The 19,475-nt window shown below is 39.2% G+C and overlaps 1 protein-coding gene across 7 annotated transcripts; it reads left to right on the top strand.

Moving 5' to 3' along the window:
* The first annotated feature begins 1,319 nt into the window (after positions 1 to 1,319).
* Positions 1,320 to 18,669, top strand: igsf5b (immunoglobulin superfamily, member 5b). 7 transcript variants are annotated; one of them, XM_062418502.1, is made up of 11 exons: positions 1,438 to 1,519; positions 1,562 to 1,968; positions 2,359 to 2,454; positions 3,976 to 4,293; positions 7,891 to 8,018; positions 9,343 to 9,508; positions 10,057 to 10,191; positions 15,009 to 15,033; positions 15,695 to 15,783; positions 17,588 to 17,652; positions 18,297 to 18,669. In XM_062418502.1, exons 3-11 carry the CDS (start codon positions 2,391 to 2,393, stop codon positions 18,378 to 18,380), a joined length of 1,074 nt encoding a protein of 357 aa, XP_062274486.1. In that variant the 5' UTR covers positions 1,438 to 1,519; positions 1,562 to 1,968; positions 2,359 to 2,390; the 3' UTR covers positions 18,381 to 18,669. The 7 variants fall into 7 exon arrangements, with proteins under 7 accessions (XP_062274487.1, XP_062274483.1, XP_062274490.1 ...); XM_062418503.1 differs by lacking the exons at positions 1,438 to 1,519; positions 1,562 to 1,968 and adding an exon at positions 1,320 to 1,426 and having other exon boundaries at positions 3,979 to 4,293; XM_062418499.1 differs by lacking the exons at positions 1,438 to 1,519; positions 1,562 to 1,968 and adding an exon at positions 1,320 to 1,426.
* Positions 18,670 to 19,475: the final 806 nt, after the last annotated feature.

Genomic DNA, 19,475 nt, shown 5'->3' with positions numbered 1-19,475 from the left:
TTTATTTTAAACTCTTTTGTTGGTATATTTATAGATTGGTGGACCTTTGTGCAGTCTGAGCTGCACAAAGGAGAACAGGAAAGCATGTGCTGTGTCCCTATAGATCCAGGAAAGAGGTGGAGGAGGTCTTGCACTTTTATTATTAGATAACTCGGGGGCGGGGGGTGGCCAGGCATTTACTGTATATATCTCACAGTAACGTATAGGTATTTTTATTATGATGAATATATAATAAACTTTTATCTACACTGGATGCTGGAGCACAGGAGCCAAGAATACGAAGTAAAGAGTTTGTTGTGTTTTGAAACATATTTTTGGTATACACTGTAACTTTCGGGGCACTTTGATCAGAGTTGAAGAGCATTCTGGTGAATGAAGGGGCAGCTTATTGGCCTTGACACATTTCTCCAAACTTCTAGAAATTTAAAAAAATACAATATGTATTGTAAAATGGTTTCCCTACAAGTAACAACACTCAAAAAGGGTTGTTACTTCATTTGGATGTTTGGAATCACTGTGCAGAATGGTGTATGTGCAGAGTTTGACACTAGAAGACTGTTTTTATTTCTCTTGCATAAAGAATAGTGTCAAGGACTTCAAGATGCAGATTAAATGTGAACACGGTCGCCCATAAAGTTGGAATAAAATATTTTTTACCTCTTTCCATGAAATGATTGCGACAATGTGATTTATTTTTGATAGATAAAGTGTATATATTCTCAAAATTGTATTGATCAATCTCATTGCATCTGGTCAAAGGTGATTACTGATGTGTATAAATAGAAAATAAAAAAAGGAATGTGTCTGAAAACAAAATAATTCCAACTTTATGGGCGACCGTGTATATAGTAAATATTTTAAAAGTGCACACCTGTCTGTGCTTACTTCAAGTCTGAGATTGGACACTAACAAGTTTGAAAGCCAATCGTAGTCCAAAACGTCTGAGTGTAATGTGGAAACCTTTAGCGTAAGGTGGTTAATGTTTTGAAGTGACACATATTTGTATATTAATTAATTTGGGATTGTTCAATGAAGGGGAATAGATAAGTGAATTTATGTGGAACACCATTCAAGACACACATTTATAGCAGAGAGTATTTTGTCATGTTTAATTGTTTCTAAGGGGGATTTTGGAACTGCAGATAAATCATCCAGTGTGCCTAGATCTATTCATTATAAGTGGGAGGGGGCCTCGTTTAAAGACCCCTGGGAACTGGGAACTTTCAAGAGGTATTGTTTGCACTGTGAGTCATAGTGTGTATTTACATCTGTTTGTATCACAGGGCAAAGTTCCCACTGAGTTTGATAATATTTAACGGGACAGTTTTGGGTGATATGCTTGAGCTCCTAACATGAGGAAGCAGTAATGACAATGTATCCACTATGTGGGACACTTGCTGCTGATCCAGAGAGACGCCAGACTGAGGTGAGTCACACAAACACAGATGGATCTGTGGTTATTTACTGTACACTTGTTTTATTCTGGAGATGCTACTATTTTGTGTGTGTGAAACAAATGGTTGAGAGGCAGGTGCAATGCAACACATTACTTGTATTTAAGATCTCAGTAGTTTCATTTAATAACTTACTGTTTTCCAGAGGTGGAAAGAGTACTGAAATATTCTACTCAAGTAAAGTAGGGACATACTGACTAATATCCACCAAGCGCATAAGCATGATGTCAAATTCAAGGTCTACCAGGTGCTGTTTGAGGCAGAGAGGGACATCCCAAAGGAATAAAACACAGACAGATGCTCTTTGGGACATAGTTTCTTTTTCTTGTCAAAATCAAGTTCTCCAAATATTCATGACCGTTTGAATGTGGAGTTATGCTAGTGTTTTGATATATTTAAAAGGCACACTATTTGTTTGTATATTGAAGTTACATGTCATATCTTGCAGCTCATAATCTAAGAACTGTACACAGATGGGACCTTGACAGTCCTGAGTTTTAATAGCCATAAGCGGGTAAATTCTTCCTCAGCGATGACTAGCTCCAGGACGGTGTGTGTAGCTATGTTGGATGTTCTTCTGGTAACACTCACTGACTTCTTGCTTATTTTAGAATATTTTGTACAGCTAAAGATGAAGGAAATTTAATTAGTTTTGCAAGTATTTGATCATATACCAAATATTGGACAGATTCAATTTTTGAAAATAAAACTAAATTCATTGTGAGGGGAACATGAGTTTCATGGTGATCCATCTTACGGTTGTTGAAACATTTTTTATTTAAAATCACAAATAGTCAATCTCATGTGGCCACCAGAGGAAAAGTCACAAGTCACCAAATGTCAAGGCAGTCTAAACCAAAGTGATGAAACTGCAATAATATAATTAAATTGTTTTTTGTTTCAGATCCGTTCAGCACTGAACAATGGACTGACTGGATGGACAAATTAACCATGGACATCTTTGCTCTGTTCATGTTTCTACTTTCATGCAGGATTAACGGTGAGACTTGAGCTCAAAACAAACAGCAGCTTGTCTGGTTGGACATGTATCAGAGAGGCCAGTAATGTACTTGTATTAACGGCCGCATTCAGTGCTGTGGTTTGCTGAACAGCAGCACCCTTTAGATTAAAGCCATAGACAATATAATTAGAGGGCCTAATGATCTATATGCACTTTATAATTAATTTTCTTCGAAATGTCTGCCTATCTAGTTAACATTAAGATGTAGCTCGTGGTCAGGGGACTTCAGAGTCACTGGATCACAGTCCCAATAGGAGCATGCACAAAGTCTGCTCATTAGTCTCCTATTCTCTGATTGCAATGAAAAGAAATAGCTGTGTAGGACGGCCTAGATATTTCTCAGACCTAATTTCCTAAACGGATGCATAATTTATGACCCAGCGTGCCGGCTGCAGAAGGTAACGCAGTTAGCTCACCACAAACAAGTTATACATCACTCTGAGCACTGTGGCGTAAACCTGTTATTTCATATTTCACAGTTTGCCATTAATATTAATTCCCTTTCCTCCTTCATTTGTCAGCAGTAAAAAGCTGGAAAAGATATGCTGGAATTCAATTGAGGATGAGTGTATGCATATGAATCTGTCTATAGTGTAATGGAGGAGTGTGGCCTAACAGTTTGTGCACAGTGGGTTATGAATGTCTTCTCACAGTATCTGTTTATCTGTTTAAGCTCTAATAATGTAATCTTGGTAGGTTTACTCAATTCTGCAGGTTACTGTGCTATGGTCTGTTGGTGGAGGCTACAGTTAATATGTCAGAGTTTACACCCAAATCCTACATCCTTTGTGCATGCATCTAACCAAATCACTACCCTCCATCTGGACAGTAAGAAACAGATGTAGGGAGATGTCCTGCCACTTGCTTTATTCAATTCTCTCTTTCTTTCTTCTTCATCTCTTACTCACTCCCTCCTTGTCTTGCATGTTCAGACAAATGTGTCTAAAAGTGACACTAATGGAGTCCTCTGTCATGGCAAGATTTAGATCTGTACCTGGATTCATGACAAGGAAGAAGTAACCCAAATGTGCTCTGTTCCTCCTTTGAAATCTTGACTCACACTTGACTCACAGAACAATGAATAAAACAGTGCTTTAGACAAGAGAAGCTATAGAAGAGTGAGTAATATATGTACTTACTGGTCACTCATTGTCCATTATATTTATCCTTTGATAATGAATAACAATTTATCCAAGACACTTCCTGTTGCAAAGGTTTGATCATGCCCCATGTTCTCTTTTGCATCGATTTTGAAGGAGTCAATGGTAGCATTTTTCTTTGATTGTGGTTTAACCATGTATCTTTAGAATAGAGACTGTTTTTGTGTTTTCTTTGCTACTAACACCACTAGAGTGATTTTCTGCTTCTTCTTCTTCTAGGTTAATATGCTTCATATATTTCATAACCAGCTTATTAATTCTGATTGGTGTAAAGTTTTTAACATTACTTTTTAATATTAGTTGTTAAAGGTATAATAACAGTATTTTCTGTCTTGTTTAGCAGTTGGAGCTCAGGTAAAACTGGTGCCTGAAACCCTGACAGTCCTGCAAGGGGATGAGGCCCGCTTCACCTGCAGCATCTCTAACACCAAATGGGCCGCTATGGTGTGGACCCTGAACAATGAAGTGGTGCTCACCATCTCCAGAAAGTACGGCATCCTTCCTTCTCAGGACCTTAATGTGACGGCACAGAATGCGTCTTCTTCAAAGGATGACAGCTGGGTGTTTATCCTTAAGAACACAGACAGACAACAAGAGGGACCAGTGGCCTGTAACATCCAGGACTTTGAGAGGAAAACAGCAAATCTGTTTGTACAAGGTCTGTTTGTTCATATGTGTGTGTGTGTGTGTGTGTACATATGTTTGTGTGTGTGTGTGAGTGTGAGTCTGAAGAGGGACTATGTACATGTGTTTGTGTGTGTATGCATGTGTGTGTGGTTGTTACCTTGATTCATTGTAGCAGGAAGGCAGCAAGGAACAGTTTGTTTCTTAAGCAGAGAAATTCAATGGCTTTTTGTGCAGCCAGCTTCTCTCAGGGATACTCACTTTATATATACACACACACACACACACACACACACACACACACACACACACACACACACACACACACACACACACACACACACACACACACACACACACACACACACACACACACACACACACACACACACACACACACACACACACACACACACACACACACACAAAAGTAGCAAAGGAAAGCAAGCAGATGGCAAATCTCATGAAAACTATTGAAGTGTGAGAGGGTGCCGAAACACGCTGAATTTAACCTTGACGTGGCAAAAAGCAGTGTGTAAAAAGAGGCAAATGAAGAGACTAAGCAAAAGTTGTGTAGCGGCTTTGATTCTGCCCACCCACACACTGCCATCTCAACTAAAGAACACAGAGACCCAGAGACCAAACAAAAACAAACAAACCTATAGTACTTTCTCTCAGCATTCGAGGTGCACAGCACATCCTAATTAACAGCCTTTCATTTCATTAGTTTGAAGTGAGGGGATTCAACAATGAAAGTTTTCAAGTTTCTGTAAAGTAGCTCAATCAGTGCCTGAAGGATCAATCATGGTGTACATTAAAGGTAGGGAAATCATTTGTGTCTGTGTAGCGGAGTACAGTTGCCAAGACATGTTTGATGGTCTCTGTGACATTGTTAATGACGGTGTGGGTGGTGTCAGGGAGAGGAATTGATTAGCTGCCAGTGCTGGACTCCATGACAGTCAGAACAGGCAGCAGAGCAGGATTTACAGGCTGCAGCTACAGCCAATCTCTTTCTCCTCTCCTCTTCTCATTTAGTGTATATTATAAAGATGCTGTGCCAAAAGGGGGTGCTGTGTTAGGACCGGGTTGCACATTTGCTGGAGAGTTAGGGTCAGGACCCGATAAGAATCAGTAGTTTTCTGCAGCTCTGATTGTGTTGTATATTGTTTCACATTGCAGTTCTTCCGAGCCGGAAAGAACTGCAATGTGAACCAATGTTTTAAGAAGTGGGAACACCTTACGAGCAAAAAGGGGGAGTGTTGTGCTATTATTCTTTTTGCTAAATGGGGGGTGGTCTGACTTCTTTTTTGTGAGAGCAGAGAAGAAGACTTTAATCTTTTTTCGCCCTAAATTTATATTTTGACCTTTGCTTGCTAGATTATTTTTTTTTAAAAGTGTCAAAAACTTGTGAATGGCTTACAGATGCACTTGGTAGAATACAGAGGACAACAATCCTGTATGCATTTTAGGGTTTAAATTTTCCCATCACAATCTAACAAGACCGTAATTTTGGTTTTGAGAAACACAAAACACATTTATTGGGTATTACTGATTAAACGTTATGTCTACCAACAGTTATTCCTATAGTCACTTTACAGAAAGTAAAATCAGTTGTTTTATAAAGTTTGGAATATTAATTATTCAGTTACCTTCTTGTCATAACCTTCTACAATTCAATCGTTTTCATGCCGTACCTTAGTTTTTAAGATTATCTGATGATAAAACAGCGTTCTTTAGCTAACAACTAATAAATGACACATTTCTGGAAATATATTCACATCTTCTTGGGGTCGTTATGCCTAAAACTCATTAAATGCTTGATAAGATTTGCACAGATCTGTGCTTCCCTTGACCTTATCATTCAACTCATTTGCATCTCCAGTATGAACCCCTTGAATTGAGAGCTCAGCTAAAAAAAAATCTATGTGGAAACATCTCCCCTGCAAAAAGCGAGAGGAAACAAAACCAATGACCCATTGTCTCCAATATATTATGAAGAGGGCCTCCTTTGGGACCAGTGCCACAAATCCCTGCTGACATCAGGACAGCCTTATTCCAAAATGAATTAAATTCCCTTTTTTCCCTCATCAATCTACACACAATACCCCATAATGACAAAGCGAAAATGTATTTTTTAACATAACAAAGTGTGGGGAAAGTGAAGGGGTGTGAATACTTTCCTGATGCACTGCATGAACCCATTAACAGTAGTGTGTGGTGACTCATGCCCTCCAGTGTGGATGCAGAAGATCACTATGGCCTGACACAGCCTTTGAATTAATCGTGCATCCAGGAATGCCCAGTTAACAGTCAGCAACTCTGCCCGTGATTTGTGCACTGCAGCTTCAAATATACTGTTGGAGGGGAGCCACCAATCTATACAGTGGGCTGCTTGACTCTGTGTGCTATCATCCTCACTCCCTGCTTTAATTGTCTAATATGAAGATGATGTAATTACAACCACACATTCGTTCTCTGTGCTATTTCTCCTCTATTTTTCACTTACAAACACAAACCTCTCACATGAACAAATCGATGTACATTGCACTGAAGCTATAGAAAAAGGAATAGAGTGAACATGCCTGTAGAGGCTCGTTTGAATAAATTAACACCCACACATACAGCACATGTGTTATCTACTGCTCATGTTACACAACTTGCATGCAGACGTATACAATCCTGCACACAGATATGTTCAAGTCTTTAAATATTGCCTTCAAAGCAGCAATTCCCTCTCTGAGGACCACTGCTGAGTGAGCTGAAGGCTCCACACCTCACCCAACGTCTTCAGAGTTTCCACAGTTATTAACAAACCTTAGTTATTTTATGGATCGCTTACATCAGAGCTTTGGGAGGGAGTGCTGTTGTGTTTCCTTTTATTATTATCAATCAGCTATGATCGCCCAGAGCCCCTTATCAGTCGGTGCAAATGAGGCCCCTGGTTCCTGGCCAGGTTTTGTTCACTCAGATTCTCTAAGAGCAGCTGAGTCCACTATCAGAATGGAAGTTACGAAGTTTATGACATCAATCAGCCATCAAGTAAAAAACCCTGGAGAAAAGGGACAGCCAATAATGTGTACAAAACATCTGAGGATTTGAACCTAAATCAACACAGACGTGTTATTCGCTCAGACAAAGCACCAAAGCGTCTGTAATTATCTTTCTGTCTATAGCAATTGTCTGTTGCATCCACCGCCTTTCATTCGCCCAGACAATAGACTTCACACATGTGATACTGTATTTCCCAGGGCCTTAAGTGGCTTATTTAGCTGGCATGGAAGGAGACGGAGGGGAAAAGAGGAGAAGCATTCGTCAGGCAGTTGAGACTTTGAGACACGCAATCAATCACCCGGCACGAATGAAATCCGTCTTTTGTAAGTGAACGCGCCAACTGAAGAGGTGATGCTCATCTTTGGGTGCAGACATGTGCACATGAATTTCAACAGAGACTGATATGAAATTGATTCCTATACCCATTTTTATCTGCATGCATGAATTCACTCACATTCATACACATTCAGGAATATACATAGGTACATAAAAATGCATGTAGGTACATAAAAAAAGAAAAAAAAAGAAAAAGGAACTACATTCATGTTTGTGAATGCCCTCTTTTTTTTCCTCATTGCAGAAAAGGGCAGTGTGAAAGTCTTTGGAGACAACAAGTTGGCTTTCAGAGGGCATTCAGTCCTGTTTGAATGCCGAGCAGCAGGATGGTACCCTCAACCCACTTTGCGATGGCAGGTGACTGACAAAAAGGTAAATGAACAACAACAATGACTCATCCTCACCACTAGTATCTTTATATCTAAACTTAGCAGACCATTTTCCAAAACATTCTGAAACTCTAAATGTTTCACAGCTGCGTAATCCTTACTCTTGACATCACTCAAACACATCATAAAGCTTGTTTTTACTATTACACATTTATCATTGAACTCCTAATGCATTCAGATGAATTTGGTTTATAGCATTCAAAAAGGCAAAAAATACAAAACCTTTAGTTTTATTTATTCGTTTCTATCCATTTCTAAATATAATAACCACAGACCTCTTTGTGAGCACTTTAACTGGAAACTTTCCCTGACTTTCTGCAATATTGCACACATGGATCTAAGCCGGTGTGGAAAATTAGCAAATGCAGTGGCTCGGGAGGTAGAGCGGGTCGTCCACTAAACAGAAGGTCGGTGGTTTGATCCCCAGCTCTTCCAGTCAGCATTTTGAAGACGTACTTGGGCAATGTACTCAACCCCAAAATGCGATGTGCGAGTGAATGACTGAGCAAAACATTGTGGGGAACTTTGGACAGAAAGTTCTGTATCGCTCCTGATGAGCAGGTTGGGTGGTAGCCTCTCAGTTTGTGAATGGGTGAATGTTGACATGTAGTATAAATGCGCTTTGAGCGGTCGATAAGACTAGAAAAGGCGCTATATAAGTGCAGTCCATTTACCATTTAACCTGCATCGAATGTATTCCTAACACACAATTCATCCTACTCCAGCTCTTTATAAAACTTCCAGTTTTATATGTGCTTAATATTTTGCTTGTGTAAGAAACACTAAGCAATTGCTATTGAGTCACTATGCACTGCGGTGAATGTCAGCAGATATCTCCAAATGTCAGCAAATCATGTTTAATCTAATACAGGGCTGGCCATACTGATGTGCCACTGAATGGAGTGGGAAGGTCACGTTGAGAAGTCCTTAATTTTTATTTCAGAGTGAACAAAAGGATGGGCACAGTCCTCACTTCTATAGGCTGAGCAGATTATGAGAAATCTTGAAATCTCAATTTGTCATTTAAAACTGAGACAAATATAGCAGAGATGAACTCATAATCAACCTCTTACAATAAATGGACTCACTTTATTAAAAAGACAGCTGATTTTTTTCCACACCACATGAAAAAAAAGAGATTTGCATTGTTTGTGGGTGAACTACCCCTTTAAATTCAGTCATGTTTGGAGTACATTGTAAGTACCAGGTGTACCTGACGAGTCAAAATGTAAACATACCACCTACTGTATATGCAGAATATACTGCATATAATGATAATTTTCTCTCTCTGGGGGAATGGTGTGTAGGTGAGCGAGGGTGAATACACCATCAGTAGTGAAGCGTCTGGGATCAGCCTCTTCACTGTGAGCAGCACCCTCAATGTGACGGCAGTGAAGAGCTCTCGTGTGGATTGTCTGGCCTCTGTGTCTGCCCTCCCCAAACCACTGAGGAGCAGCGTCCATCTGACAGTGGGTAAGACAGTAACACAGCATACATTAACATTAACCTAACCCTAACCTTAACAAAGTCAGTCCTGTCTTTGTCCCGTCCGAGTTTAGTTTTCTGCTTGTACATCTTTGTGGATTTCATTTTTATTCTCTCCTATTTTCTGTCCCTTTCTCTTTTGGGAAGCGTGTGAATCATCACTAAGCATTATCATCGAAGGGGAGAGTGGAAAAGACAGCAGCTGCCACATCAACACTACACAAGTTTGAATCACAGCTACTGAAGTGGGAACTGGGGTTGCAAACCTCTCTGAGGCCCACAGCTTTAAAATGACAAATACTGCCTGTATTATTTTAGCTATGCTCCATTTGGAGTTGTAGTTGTGACATTTTTTTGGAAATCTACACAGAGTAGCTACCCTCAGCAAACACTCTGATGCCTGCTACTGCAAATTAACAGGGAAAGAAACACAGCTTTCTTTACGCTATGTCTGCAAATCTGCAAATGAATTGCAGAGTAACAAACCTACTTCAACATTTCTTTACTGAACACTGATGTGACCTTCTTCTCCTCAGTTGCGGAGGTGGTGGAGGAGGAAGGAGTTGACTGCACAGTCCCGCTGGCAGTAACGGCCTCCCTCTCCGCTTTTCTTCTGCTCCTCCTGCTCTGCATCTGCACTGTCCTCTGTTACAGACAAAGGAGACAAGCAAGTAGGCACTTTTTTTTTTTTCCTTAAATTGCTCCAGGTTAAAAAAAAAAAAGAGTCACCTCCTACTTTGCTTTTCAGAGCAGAAACTGTGATTAAAGTGTAATGAAGAAGATAGGCAGTTACACGCTGTGACTCGGCACTGCCCCACACTGGCCTTCACCAAGGGCACCCAATATTTTTTCTGACAAAGCAGAACATTAGTTGTCAGCAGAAAGTCTTACTTCTCAGGAAACAGCTGCAGCACTAAGGTTAGAGGAGTAAGTGTGTGACCGCTGGGATGGACATGAAGGAGTAACGACTGTAAATCAACACAAACAACCGGGGTGTCCATGAGCAAGGTGTGTTAAGAGTTAAGCAACTGAACAGTGCGTTTATACAAGGCAGCTCTTAAGTGTATATTGTGAGGTTGTGTCCTTTTTAAAGCATCACCCTACCAGTTTTATACATTTACCCTACTGGCCTAAATATGATAAACATTTTTGTTGAAATAACACTTCAAAAAGTGGGGTCGTCTTACGTTTGAGGACTAGACATTTACGTGTTCACAACATCATGTATTCTTTTTGAATGGAGAAAGTAGAGAGTGTTGCCTTCAGGGATATTTGTAGCCCTAAAGTCTGTTTATAGCATGAATGTATTAAGGAGAGAGAGTGTTTTATAATGAGTCTGTTAAGAGTCAGTCATCACTAAAAGTGTTTTAATAATAATGTCAGCACCATTTTTGATTGCAAAAAGGGATGACTGGCATTTCTGTTTTTGCTTTGTGTATTTTACTTAGATTAGTAGCAGACTTTACCACAGTTGTAATCACATTTCTTAGATGTAAGATGATTCAGTTCTCCATGAGCTCAGCGACAAGACAATTATGGAGCCATTCACAGTGAACAATAAGTCTGTAGTGGAGCTTTGTGTGTTTACTTGTTTTGTGATTTCTACTTTTTGTTTGTTGTTGATAAAAATCACCTACAGTGAACAGAGAGCAACTGTAGTGTCGTCTATTGAATACCAGTCAACTAACAGCACTTCTACTTTAATGGGAATAGTCTTCTCACTGCTGGTGTACGGTATGATTTATAAAGTTGGTACAGAGTATTAGCAGTTTAGGTAAGTCTCCCGTGAATAAATAAAGGGACAGAGACCTGGTCAGTCAAATATGCATGACGGCCTGATAAAGTCCACTGAGATGTGCACAACAGTTGACAGTTGTGTGGTGGGAATGTAGTGACCTTGGACAGGCCATCAACCTGTTTGCATAAAGGATTACAGCTATTGGTACACTGGCAGAGATTGTACCTTGGGGGACATGAGGGTCTGGCTCACATCTTGCCCCCCTGCTGCATGACTCAGCATGTTTGACAGACTATACCCCACTGAAACACAGTCACTCAGCTTACTTTGCAGATTTAAGAAAGATGTGATGAATGTGCTTTCAAAGGAGACTAAGGCAATACCAACTCTTACTGACTATTGCTCAGGAAACGTGACAAACCCCCATTAATAAGGGTTGAAAATATCCACACAGCGAGACAGTTATACTGCAGTTCTTTTAGAGCTCATAACTTAACCCGGGATATTTGCGATGGGGTCGGATTACTTGTCAACTTTCCAAATAGAGGGGTCAATACCTTGGCAGGTTCCTCTGAGCCTGTGGAAGTAAAGTGACTGTAAAAAAGTCTGTCCAGGAAGGAGGGACATTGCCCAAATGTTTCTGGAATGGCATCTCCGAGGGGTTCGTTGTTCTAGCGCAAGGAGGAGGAGGACGCCTGTTTGTGTGCGATAACAAAAAGTGGCCCTGAGTCACACATTTAGAAGTCAGCATAATCCCTGTGACTGATTCTGGACCATTGCAAATCATGGCTGTGGTTTAGGGCTAAGGGATTATCATAAAGCAGGTGTGAACTTTCTCCTCCGGCAGCTGATTCTGTACCTGAAACGTCTGAGTCCTCCTTCACTATTGTCCTTGCCTTAGTGTGACTTTTAAAGCTTTCACATCCCCCGAACAAGTCAAATTAACTTCATGAGGATGTTTCACATGTTAGAGGATATGGCATGCCTCCAAATCACTCTGCTCTTCTTTGAGTAATCCACCTCAAGGGGGAGAAATGTATGCTTGGTAATTATTGGGAGAGATCTAATATAGGCTAGTCACCCTCAAACAGTTTAGCCAGCATGACAGCAGGGATTTAAAATATAATGACAAAGGCGATTTCCCCCCCTGTTCAAGGAGCAGTTTATATCTCTCCTGTACAGGTTTGAACTAGTGTCATTAGTATCCACAAACCAATGTCAAGTTATGTATCTCGTAAAACACAATGTACAAATAAATGCTAGAGTGATTTCTATCTATAAATCTGTATCTGTGCCTCTAATACACCCTTCATATATCATCATTTCTACATCAACCTGGTATTTTTAAATGGATATATATTTGTGAATCTCCGCCTAGCTAGCTTGAGACTTATATGGAAAAAGGATTTTAGTAGTGAGATTAGCAGTAGCGTGCGGTGGTGTTTCAGTCAGGGCCAGCACCAAAATCCAACCAACCCCCCCCCCCCCCCCCAAAAAAAAAAAGAAAGTATTGTATGCAACAGTACTTAATCGACACTAACATGACAGCTGATCAACATCCGCAGCATCGCCATCAGATCATCTTCCCTTAGGTCACTGCCCACTTTACAATGCACATACCATGTGACACAACATCAAAAACAGCACATACTGCCCGACTGCTCTGCATCCTTAGAGGAAACTTCTAAATCACTTCAAAAATAAAATCAATTTCCATAACAGACACAAACATGCTCCAAAAACGGTTCTAAATTTACTTCACAAAGAGAGAGAGAGAGATATTAGCCCAACAGCAGCGCCAATATGGTCCAGAGAAAGTTTTTAAAAAAAAACTAGCACTCACCGATGACTTGTAGATTAAATCCATCCTGCGATCCTTCATGATGAAAAAGGCACCCGAAGCAGGTCCGCAATCATATTTTTATCTACCGATCTTGCTGTTAAATCAACCGCCATCACCTTTCCAGAATAACAGTGCGTCATCACGCACCTGCCCATGGGCCAATCAGACAAGCTCATTTGAATGACGACGCCCAGACCAGCACTAGAATGCTTGACATAGGGCGTTCTGTCAATAACACATCAACATTTGATTGGCTGATGATACGGTCACTCAACGTTAAGCATCCAATAGCAGCGTCCAGCTCGATCAGAGGCTAGCAATGCAACTACTGCTGGCCCCAGCAGAGGAAAGGAGCTGTGATGCGTTTAGAGGACATATGAGATTTGAGCTCCACAAAATATAACCATTCGTTTTCTGGATAAAGTTGCATACTGAACAAGTAATTGACTCCAGATACATTTCAGAATGACCTTTTAATTATGGAAAAAACTGAAAAAATACATTTTTGACAGGGCTAGCATTGCTAGCCTTGCTGCCCCTGACTGCACACCACTGGAGATTAGGGAAGATTTATGGCAGGATGTCATCTCAAATTTAAGTTTGGCTACAACGAATGCTGGATGTGACTTCATCCATCATAAAATTGTGCACATTTTTATGGCCTAAATTAGAAGTGCAACATCTTATATTGTACAGGGAATTAGTGGGCAGGATGGTTATGTACATATATGTGTATGTACAAGTATGTATGTACAGTGCATCCGGAAAGTATTCACACCCCTTCACGTCCCCCACATTTTGTTATGTTACAGCCTTATTTCAAAATGGATTAAATTCCTTTTTTCCCCTCATCAATCTACACACAATAACCCATAATGACAAAGCGAAAAAGGTTTTTTAGAAATTCTTGCAAATTTATTAAAAATAAAAAACTGAAGGGAAGTGAAGGGGTGTGAATACTTTCCGGATGCACTGTACGTTTCTCCTTTTCTGCCCTCTATTTTGTGAATCCTCATATATTATATCTGCGTCATTTGCATTTTTGTATCAGCTGCTCTGCTCTGCAGCAGTGGGGCGGAGCCTCAGGGCTGTGGGAGTGCAATTCATGATCAGAGCTGTACAATCAGAGAGTCAGTTTAACTGCCAGAAAGAAGAATCAGCACACACAACAGAAAAAAACAGAGGTAGCGACAGAAAAACTAACCAATAGGAGCTCAGACACGTTCGATTGGTAGCCAAATCAAACAATGGAAGGCCGTAAACTGCATCTTCTGTTCAACCTCAGTTTAGTCCCACTGGTGAAGTCTCTGTCTGGATTAAAACCATTACCTTTATTAAATCCTTATTGGTTTACTACATAAAGTAGGTGGCGACTCACAAATATCTTTCCATTTAAAAATGCTAAGCTGATGTACAAAAGATGATATATGAGCAGTAAATTAAAGGCACAGATACAGATTTACAAATACAATACAAATACAAATCACTCTGCATTTATTTGTAAATTGTGTTCTACGAGTTACATAGCTTGACATTTGTTTGTGATTGCAAATGAGAGGGTTTAAACCCGTAGTCCTGGGGCGAGTGCCATCTGCACTGTTGTTATATTGTTCTGTTTTAGTTGTGGCCAGGAGCACCTTTGCATAACACAACCATGAAGCTGTGTTGGAAAACTCATTAACACTCTGCTCCAGCTTTCACTGTTGAATTGCAAACTGACTGGAGGCTATGATATAAGTACAGAGCCCAAAACAAACAAACGCCAGGACTTTTACAGCTTTCATATTGCTGTGGATGCAGTGAGCAAGCACAGTGGTTCTGTGGTCAATGCAGTGAGAATAATAAAGTTAACTGCTGATAGCTCATAATAGCTCTGTGTTCTTTATGCCTCATTTGTTTGCTTTCAGAACAAAGCCAGCAGGAAGCAGTAAGGTAAGATTCAAAAAGTATTTTTCCAGACACATTTTACTTCATGAGACTATTTTTTGAACAATGCAAAACTTGTATTTCCAATAATCTGTGACAGAAGCAGAGACGCACTGTCCTGGCTGCATTGAGCTCAGTTTATACTTTACATAAGCTCATACAGTATGACAACTCATCATGACTCTCAGTTAATACGTACAGCTTATTTCTGAGAATGAATGCGCTTTTATTGTCCTTCATTATAAACGAAAATTGAAGAAATGAATTTGAAATTGTGCGCATTAAGTAGTCATTACATTTTGTAACAACTTCATTAAGATTTGAATAGTCGTTAGCTCATTTAAGAGGCAGATATATTACACATTATATTTGTCAGCATTTTTCCTGCAGCTAAAATATATTTTATAGCTTTACCATTGAGCACACTGAAATGTGAATTGAGTACTTTGGTTGGGTCTAATAAAGTGGGGTGAAAAATGATGACGTTCATTTTTTATCTGTCAGAGCACTTTATGATGAAAACAATGCAGAGGACACTGATATACTGCTGCTTTGTGAAAAAAGAAAATTGTCTGTTCACAACAGTACCGCCTCTGCCAAAGTAGCTCCAGCGTATCTCAGCTAAAGGTTATCTTTTCAATTGGATTGTTCATTTGTGGATTTTCAGATTCGACCCATCAGTGAACGTGCAAAGCTCGGTTGCTGCTGTGACAGGGGGGAACGTCAACCTGGGATACTCTAATGAAGGCCTCACAGGTGAGAGTGACATAATGTTCAATATTACAATAGTATTCTTCAGTGACAACTGTTTAATCACTCAAACTACACGTGAAATATTCAATTTAATCTGACAAACTGTAGATTTAAAATACAATATTATGCAAGATCTTTATGTTGGATTTTAACTTAGTTATTTTGTCTTCATCTTCACCTATAAATTAACGATTACTTGGCGAGGTGCTGAGATGTTTGCCTTTCAAAATGCTTCACCCTAAAATTAGGAAATGATAGTTTTCTTAAAATACAGTATATCAAAGTGGATATTTCTACTTCAATGTTTGAACTCACTCATCTCATCAGTGACCCCCCCCTGGTCACTGATGCAGGTTAAAACATGTACATAGTCAACCCAGTCTCATGGCAGTTCGTGAAATAGTCTTGAAATTATATATTTTCTTTTCAAATTTCCCAATTTTTTCTGCCCATCAGCAAGACTTTCAAACTAATGTATTTAAATTACAAGTATATTTCGTGCATGCATGGTGTTTGAGTGACAGACCCTATCTATGATGTCTATATAAGGTACAAATGTCCATCTTTGGAGGTGGCAGTTAGGTGGATGGTTAGATCCTAGACTTTGCTGCAGGTCACCATATCCCATTTCCAACTGCAAGTCAGGACATGTTTTTATCATGATGATGAAGGCTTCCTAACTGTAAGGAAGTAACGTTAGAACATTATCATTTAAGTGATCATTTTACCCAATGATCTTTTCCTCACATTAACCAACTACTTTTTGTGCCTAAACCTAACCAGACATTAACCACGGCATAAAAAATCCTCCTTTTTCAACAGTAATTTGTAACAGATTTCCAATCCCAACTGATTAAAAAAAAACAAAAACAAAAACATGGTGCACACATGAAAGTCACTTCCAATTGAAATGCATTAGTTTGTGAGTCATCAAAAAGTGGAAGATTTGTGTCCATGCACAGGAAGCTATAGATTCATTTTCATGACTATTTCATGAACTGCTGTGAGACTCCGTTGAAGTAATTTACTTAAAGAGATTGTTTGGCGCCTAAATATTCACTTAATCACTTTGTTGCAGAGAGTTTCATAAGGAGCTTGATACACTCTCATATATGTTTGCTAAATATGGTGCATTTAGCTTTGCTTTGCATAAAGACTGGAAACAGCCTGGGTCTATCTTAAAATGTAATAATCTGCCTAACAGCACCTTTAAAGCTCACCAATAGACACATTTTACCTCACTTGTTTAATCCAAACGTGATATACAAGTTAGCTTTGGACAAAGCCAGGCTAGCTTTTCTCTCTTATCAGTCTAAGCTAAGCTTACCAGCCCCTGGCTCCAGCTTCATATTTAGACATGAGAATGGTATCAAGCTTCTCATTGAACATTTGGCAAGAGAGCAAATAGTAGTAGTAATAGCTTTACTAATACTTTATTTTTCCATCATTTTTGTATTGCTAACATACAGATCACAGAACACAGGGTGTTTACAGTATTTCGATTCATATGTTGGCTTCAAAGTTTTGATCAAACGATTAATACAATTTTAACATTGTGGGCAATTGAGTAGCATCAAAACCACATAAAATGCAAGTTTCAAAATCAACCAAATCGGTAGTTTTGTCAAAAATGTCAAGTTGTCAGGCAGAAACTGAGGATACTGTGTTTGGTATGCCTCAGTCCTCTAAACCATTAAAGCCACGTTTTTTGCTGAGGTCTACATAAAGATCAAAGTGAGCTGTGCAGTAGCTGTTCAGTGGGGCTGCAAGGTTAGATCAGGCTAAATTGCTGTTTCTCACCCTGCAGATGCAGCTCACAATGAGCTAATCATGGAAACTCGTAGACAGATGGATTTTGCCAGCTTTAACAAGGTAAGATAGAAAAGAGAGAGAGAGAGAGAGAGAGAGAGAGAGAGAGAGAGAGAGAGAGAGAGAGAGAGAGAGAGAGAGAGAGAGAGAGAGAGAGAGAGAGAGAGAGAGAGAGAGATGCAGCTCTCATGATGAACACAGGAGGGAACTGAATTGGATTACTGGTACACCTCTACTGGCCTCCCTCCCGTCAGGCAGCTCAACACATCCATTACAGCAAAGATCTTGAAAAACATGCTTTTTGGTCATAGTGGGTAAATCTAAAATTTGTAGAGCACTTCATGGCTCCACAAAAGTGTCTCTGTCATCATTGTGGTGTATAATCTAAATATTGAGATAATAGACTGCGACCTGACATGCATTTGCTGTCTCTGTTCTGCCATACATGATCCTAGCCTGTCAATGCTGGTGAAGTAATTGTGCCTCTGATGGTTTACTGAGCATTATCTGTCAGTGACTAATTGATTGTTAGATTGATTTTGGCTACCATACAGTATTGATACCTTGAGTAATATCTTGGTGTCAAATAATACATGGGGAAGGGGCCTGTTTACTGGATTTTTTTTTTATAAAGAACTGAAATACACAAAAATTGTCACTGCTGTCCTGTAAATGTTTTCCATTGACTAAATGTGATGGTCCTCCAGGTTCCTGATCTCGTGTCATTCAGAAGCCAGTCTCTACACGACAGCCAAGCCCAGGTGAACATCAGGAGATTGACCACAGTTTGAATACATATTAATAACTTTATATTGTTAACTAAATTGTATGCCATTGAGTTGTACAGTGTCTATAAGTGGGACTCTCATCAGTCTTTGAATAGTATGATGTTTGTTAAGCTACAAGCTGATGCCATGTGTACAGTACAATACGTTTGCAAAAAATATTATTATGTAATACCTTTAGTGGATAACATATCAATTAATCCTTTAAACATTTAAATTGCTTTATATAGTATATCACAAAAACAGATTTCTGTATTTTTTTATTTTCAATAAATGCTATTTTTGTGCTCTTTTATATTCTTGGTTTATATTTTTACTTATATCATTTGTACAGGCCATAACCTATATACTTACAGTACATACACATATGAGCATTTAAATGAAATTGTCAATTTATTACAGCTTGGGTCTTATGTTTGCATTTTTCGCCAACCTTTTTATTGGTTAGGATAACATAGTACCCACCAAATTAACCACTGCAGTCTGGGATTACAGCCACATCACTGATAAGTTAGATGGAGCAAGAAACACAAGCAGTGAAACACTTTAGCGAAATCAAATAAACCACTTTATTTGTAAAACTGACAGTGAGTTCACCTAAAATGTAGGTAATATAATTTAATTGTAGGCAGCAAAATATGTTAATAAGAGAAGATCAAAGTTGATGGTCTGTAAACTTTAATTACTTTTTACAACTAACATTACATATCATTTTGTCTTTGCTTTCTCTTCCAAATATGTTTGAATAACCTGGGGCTTTATTTAAAACCTGAATAATCATCTGAGCTCCGCTAGACTTCTTTTAAGAGGTACACTGAGGTCTAAGCAATTAACTTGGTGATGCAAACTTATTATAACTGAGAGAAATGACTGAATAAAACCACAACAATAAAATCCAGGTTGTAATGAAACAGAATTATCCTTTAAAATATTTTTAGACAGTGCAAGATGTTAGCTGTTAGCTTCCTGCTATCAGATACACTCTTAGATCTTGACTCATCCTTAATAATTGTCTTGCGATCTTATCATAAGTCAATCTGACAGAGAGATATGGAACATTTACACTACAGTAAATAGATTGTATTTACATGAACTGTAAAT

Source organism: Scomber scombrus, chromosome 5, assembly GCF_963691925.1.
Source record: "Scomber scombrus chromosome 5, fScoSco1.1, whole genome shotgun sequence".
NCBI lineage: Eukaryota > Metazoa > Chordata > Actinopteri > Scombriformes > Scombridae > Scomber > Scomber scombrus.
The sequence above is the reverse complement of the archived record's forward strand: the minus strand, read 5'-3'. Positions and strand labels throughout refer to the sequence as shown.